Source organism: Ambystoma mexicanum, chromosome 11, assembly GCF_040938575.1.
Source record: "Ambystoma mexicanum isolate Mex_15411 chromosome 11, UKY_AmexF1_1, whole genome shotgun sequence".
NCBI lineage: Eukaryota > Metazoa > Chordata > Amphibia > Caudata > Ambystomatidae > Ambystoma > Ambystoma mexicanum.
In genome coordinates this window covers 234,019,020-234,025,019 of record NC_090934.1, presented here as the reverse complement: position 1 = coordinate 234,025,019, position 6,000 = coordinate 234,019,020, and the positions used below count along the sequence as shown (strand labels likewise).

Here is a 6,000-nt window from a genome sequence, read left to right as displayed (position 1 = left end):
ACAGCCTCTGCCTGAATGATGAGAAGACTGAAATACTGATTTTAGGTGCCTCTACAAACCTTAATAAACTTGATGCCAAATACTCTTCATTCATCATAGACGGCAATATTATCAAAGTTGCTAAGGAGACCAAAACTCTAGGTTTTTACCTCGATTCCACTCTGAGCTTGCGCAAACAAGTGAATGTGACGGCCTCCGCTACCTCGTACACATGTAAGCTTATACATGCCTGCAAACCGTACCTTTCGACAAAGAGTTGTATTACTCTAGCGAGAGCTTTCATTTTGGCTAAACTGGATTATTGCAACGCACTCTATGTAGGAGCAAACAAACAAACCCTAAACACACTCCAAATATTACAAAATAATGCTCTCAGAACAGCCTGGAGTATTCCAAAGAGAGATCATATCTAAAACTAGAAGGAAGCATAAATGGCTCTCCAAGGACAGGATCCACTTCAAAATGTTCTCCATTACGCATAAATGTCTTAACAACGCTGCTCCCTAATATCTAAGAGAAAGTCAGTAAAAAGAAAATCTCATCGGCACACCAGGTCTACCAATTCTTTCTGCATCACAGTTCCATGGTTCAACTTGAAGAGCTGGTGGCAATAGCTTTCCTTTGCAAGCTGCCTTAGCATGGAATGCCCTTCCCCTTCACCTGCGCACCGACCAGTCCTTCCAAAGTTTCAGGACTAACACTAAAAAGTGGCTAGCCACGAATGACACCATACACACAAATGTTTAGAATATTCCAAGATCTCAATCGCTTTTTTTCTTGATATTGCACTTGATTTACGCAAGAGTATACCTCTTACTACATGCCTGACCTTTTGTAAAGTATGTGTAAATGCCTATGTCCACCTTGCTTGACCTGTCGATGCTTAAAGCTCACATGTATTTGCTACGACTATTTATGTATGTATCCAATCTGTATTTAAGCTGCCTTTTAAAGGCACACAGATACCCCAGGTTGTGGCGTGCTTTATAAATTAATAAAACAAACCTCTTTGCCTTCTAACACTGGTTACTCCACATCAAACACTTGCTGTCAAAGAAGGGTTTAGAGCTCTTCAGTGGGCATTTAGTTGGCTGGTCGCATCGAGATAATTGGCAGCTAGTAACCTCACCTTTGTCACCACTGTAATGTATGCATCCCACGGGTGCCCAAGACTGTTTTTGCTCTAAGCAGGGGGCCCCAACCATCATGTTGAAAATGGGCCCCCACACATCTTCATTCCTGCCTGCCACCCATCCACCCACCCACCTAGTGACAGAACATAACATTCACAAACAATTCCACCCAGAAAAACAAACCATGCATTATTCATCATTCATTCAGACACAAAAGTCAAACGCATATGCTTGTACACACTCACCTACTCTCACACACTTGCACCCAGCACCTCCATTGCAATGCAGTGTGTGCCCACAGCATTCATGTGTACATTACATACACAATAACACATGCAAACAGTGGTGCAACAGCCATTGAGCAGACCATGTTTTATCATCCCCTGGCCCCGTCATCTGAAATGTTGGGCTACGTTGACTTGACCTGGCTGAACTACAATGCCATAGCAGGACAGGACTTTACAAACAGTGCTTGGGGGGAGAGGGTGCCCCTTTACAAACAAAGGCCAGTCAATTAGTAGTAATTTAGTGCATTTCATTGTTAGCACCTGAATTTGTATGCATACATTTTTAGGCAAATTAAATCATGAGTGACTTGGTACTTGCATATCAGGGGAGTGAGCAGGACATGGGAGATAGTTAAGAACTGTGAGAATGAGCTACCTTCTAAGTGTGTGTTTCTGACACAGAGAGCCAACAGCTTTTAACATTTAGGCCGACTAGAATAGTCTCATTAGAATAACGAGATGCACCCACAAAGGTTGCCCCTCTCCCGGCAACTCCTGCAGTCTCTAAGAGTTAGCCCCTCACTACAGGGTTAGCCCGCAGTCAGGGTCAGCCCTAGGATTTGTGGGGCTTTGGGCGGCAAGAGAGGTGTGGGTCCCCGTATTGGATCTAGAACTGGGGAAGTCCGTCTCCCTGTTTGCTGGGGATGACAGCCTGGCGTTTTACAGAGATAGACCAATTGACAAATCAAGCGGCCGAACTGGGGCAAGTTCCCCTACTGATACCTCGCAGACAGTTTTGCTGCTGGTGCATGAACAACTTTCATTGCAAAATGAACACAGACAATAGTACTAACAGAACTTTTTGATGTTGTAATTAATTGTGCGACAAACATTTGACATGTAACATAGCACTGTTTACGTTAGAATGCAATGCACTGCACTGTAAATATCCCAAAAATATACACAGCTAATAACAAATACTTGAATTAGACAGAAGAACTTGGGATCTTGTGCAAATTATATATTTAGAGGCTTTGCGTTCCAACCATGGGAAGAAAGTAAGCACTGTAAATTGTAAGCATCCATTACAATGCAGTTTTTTCTTGGGCAGGCCATATCTTCTGACCTGTTCCATGGAGAGAAAATGAAAGCAATCAGAACTGGTATGCAGAGGGACTCAATCCAATGTAGCCTTGTGATCTTGACAAACAGATTAGGAGCTACGTTTTCCTCCTCACCCTCCAGTCTGGAGACGCTAACCTACAAATGTGGCCTAGCTTTTCCTACCATCCTGTGGCCGGCTTGGGATTCAGGTACCTCATTCTTGGCAGTGGGAAGCTCCTTTGACTCAACCTGCACCAGATCTCTGCGCAGTCCAACTTAAAATTGTCCAGGCCCATATCCCTAACCTGCAACCGATCGATTATGCAAACTGAAAAAGCAGATTTTCAACTTGCAGATATCTACTTGTCAGATCTAAACCAGTGTGTCACTGGACATGTCTTAAGCATCCATTACACCAAGGCCACAAGTGTGCTTAGGAAATGTAAGTGTCTCACATTATGCTAAAATTACGAAATAGACCAATAAAGTCAACAAGTACACATCAAAAATCCATTTTTGAAATAAAAAAGTATTCTATCTATGGCGTGCATTGTTTTGAACCTCCTTGGACACTACGGCCAACCAAGTTACATTTGCAAGCAATGGTACACCCCTCTCTACAGTGGTTATATGCAAACATAAAATAAGTGAGTTAGAAGGGTAAATAAAAGGGACCTGTTCCTACTACCATTTCCACACCACTTAGAAGATGGCATCTGTGCTAAGCAGAGTGGCTCTCGTGGTACAAATGGGGCCTTACAGGGCCAAAGGGAAGTAACTAAAGCACTAAAAAGGTGTACACTTTCCTAAAGTAGGTATCTAAAAAAAAGAAAAAAAAAGAAAAAAAAGACATGTTTTTCTGCCAATTCGACAATGATAGATCAGTCTGAGAGACAACCCAGTTTATATGAAGCTAGGGGTTCTAACAACATGCAGATGCATCAGGCAGGCACTAGGGATGGAGTAGTGTCAGTCCGGTGTATGGCGGCCTGTATGACGACTTGTGACTAACTATTCCGAGGCTCAACTGGCCTTTTAGTGGCCCCCACCAGTCAGGTGGTCTCCTGCATCCCTGTAGACTAGTTCACCTCTGGTTTGAACTAGCCATTGGTCTGCCTATCTATCCCCCGTGAACCCTAATAAAATACAAATATAATTATGAAGTGCTAGGGCGGTGTTGTTCCAGTATGTTGCAAAACAGAATAGCAAGTGGTAGCAGAATTCTATTCTTACCAACCTTACAGCCCAAAATTCTGACACAACGTTAGCCTTGTATCATTGGTTTCCTTTATTGTACCATTTTACTTTGGTTGATGAATGGCTAATGAGTTCACAAAATGTATACGGTTTACTTTATCTATCCCCCGTTGCCATTTGAGTGACAGTATTGAAAAAACATTATGGGCTGAAACATTAAACTCTAGCACTCACTTCACTAGGCCACTAAATTGTATTTCGTATAAAGGAAATACCATTTACCGTTGGGAGGTTGTAACCTTGTTGAAATGTTGGTACTGCACACCAAATTAACCACTGAAGGAGATGCTAAGTAGTGTACATAATGCTCCCTACTGCCGGATAAATTAACCAGTCCCTTATCGCTGGTGAGAAAACAAGAGTACAAAGTTTTCATTTTAAGAATTCATGAGCAGACTGTTACCCAGGCCGTTCCGTCTCATCTCTAGCCATAAATGTGCACACTTAATTACAGGTTCAGACCCATGATTGTATAAGATAATTAAATTGCACTTCAATCTTTTCAGACCCCTCCGAGAAGGGTAAAGCTGAGCCAACTGGCTCTTGAAGACTCCATTTAAAGGCCTGATGGGGGAGGAGCACTCAAATATATAGTCTCTACCCCCTCACAGACGTTTTTCTTGTGGCATGTCCACTTTCAGACTCCCAAGCCAGTATCCTCCTCACTCTCCAGAATGGCAGGCGTCGCAGAAAGCATCTTTACCAGTCTCAGAGGGACACGTCTAGCACCTGTTGTCACATTACTCTTTTGGGATCGATCTTCTCCAGGTGAACCAATGGTTTTAGTTGCTCAGCAAAGTTGCGCATTTCCTCCGAGATTATGTCCTGCCCGGCGGGAGCCACCACGCTTAGTTCTACCAGATATGAGAGGGAAAGAGCCTCAATGCTGTCTGTGCTGCCTGGGGCCAGCAGGCGAAAGATTTTGTAGACCACAATCTTCATGCTGCCTCTCTTGAAAATGTGGCCCTGGGCCACAAACTCGTGGTCAAGACGGAAACCCATCTCCAGTAGGAACTCCATCAGGTTATCTGAAGTGGCGATATCCACACAGTTGCGTACCAGGGCATGGCGGCTCTTGTCACCCATTTCGGGCTGGCCCAAGTAACGGAGGTGCCAGGGCAAGCTGGGCTTGTCCATCGATCGCCGGGCACGCAGGATGAAGGGGCTCCCCTGCTGCCCCTTCAGCAGAAATACCATCTCATGGTCCTGGAAGGTCTCTGGTTCCATGTTGTCACAGAGCCCACGCAGCCGGTGGAGAAGACTCTCCAGACTTTGATCCAAGACACTGCCTGGTGAAAAATGAAATAAGAAAGTCATTATTATGTTATGCTGGCTGCTTTTAATTCCTGCATGCCATTCAATTGCAGCTTCAAAACCTTGGGGGAGGAGGGACCAGAGAGTTTGCATTAATGATCAAAAAAGGGGAGATCGGTCTGTGGCCAACAACTACAGGCCCATCTCTTTTGGATGCCGCTGGCAAGTTGTTTGCTACATTTATACTAAGAGATTTTAACAACTGGACCCGTGTTGAATGTATTAGAGATCCTTCCCAAACAGGTTTCATTTCTGGGATGGGTACTTGTGTTAATCTTTTGACCCTATCAACTATCATTTACAGTCATCAAATCAGAAAACAAGCGTAGTGCATGGCATTTATAGATTTGAAAACAGATTGACTCAATTTCCAGAGAATTGCTAATAGATAAATTAATGCAATTAAGTTGTCCGCTTTACATAATCTCCCTTATTAAAGACCTGCATGATAACAACACAATGCAGGTAAGATTGTCTGCTGATGGTAAACTCTCAGCGCCAATCAACGTTCATCGTGCAGTAAGACAAGGATGTACCCTGGCATCCGCTATTTTCAATTCTTTCATTTCTGATATATGTAAAGTATTCCAAAACATTAACTGATCCTCCGAAATTGGCCCATAAAAAAATACCATTCCTTATGTACGCGGATGACTTGGTCATTATATCTAAAACACCAAGAGGACTCCAAAATGCACTGAATGTGCTAGCTGTATACACTCGAGATACTTTTTTAACCATCAATCTTGATAAATCTAAGATCATGGAACTTAATGCATTAGGCAAGTGCAGATTAAAGGGAAACATGTGGACCCTCAGAGCAAAGCTTGCAAGTGGTTCGCCTCTACACCTATTTGGGTGTTCAAATAGCTAGTCAAGGGGCAACCGAAATCTATAAACACCTTCTGATTGATAAGGTCAACACAGCTAAGCATCAAACGATCATTATCCAAAGGAGATACGGA

At 43.3% G+C, this 6,000-nt stretch overlaps 1 protein-coding gene across 3 annotated transcripts in view; it reads right to left on the bottom strand.

Annotated features, from left to right (window-relative positions):
• Positions 1-2,207: 2,207 nt before the first annotated feature.
• Positions 2,208-6,000, bottom strand: part of MED18 (mediator complex subunit 18) — a 361,400-nt gene continuing 357,607 nt past the window's right edge. Inside the window, exon 3 of one of the 3 annotated variants that reach the window (XM_069622937.1) lies at positions 2,208-5,010. In XM_069622937.1, coding sequence (XP_069479038.1) covers positions 4,457-5,010 — 554 coding nt within the window. In that variant the 3' untranslated portion in view covers positions 2,208-4,456. The remainder of the gene's footprint in view (positions 5,011-6,000) is intronic. The other 2 variants (XM_069622939.1, XM_069622938.1) reach the window with 2 other exon arrangements.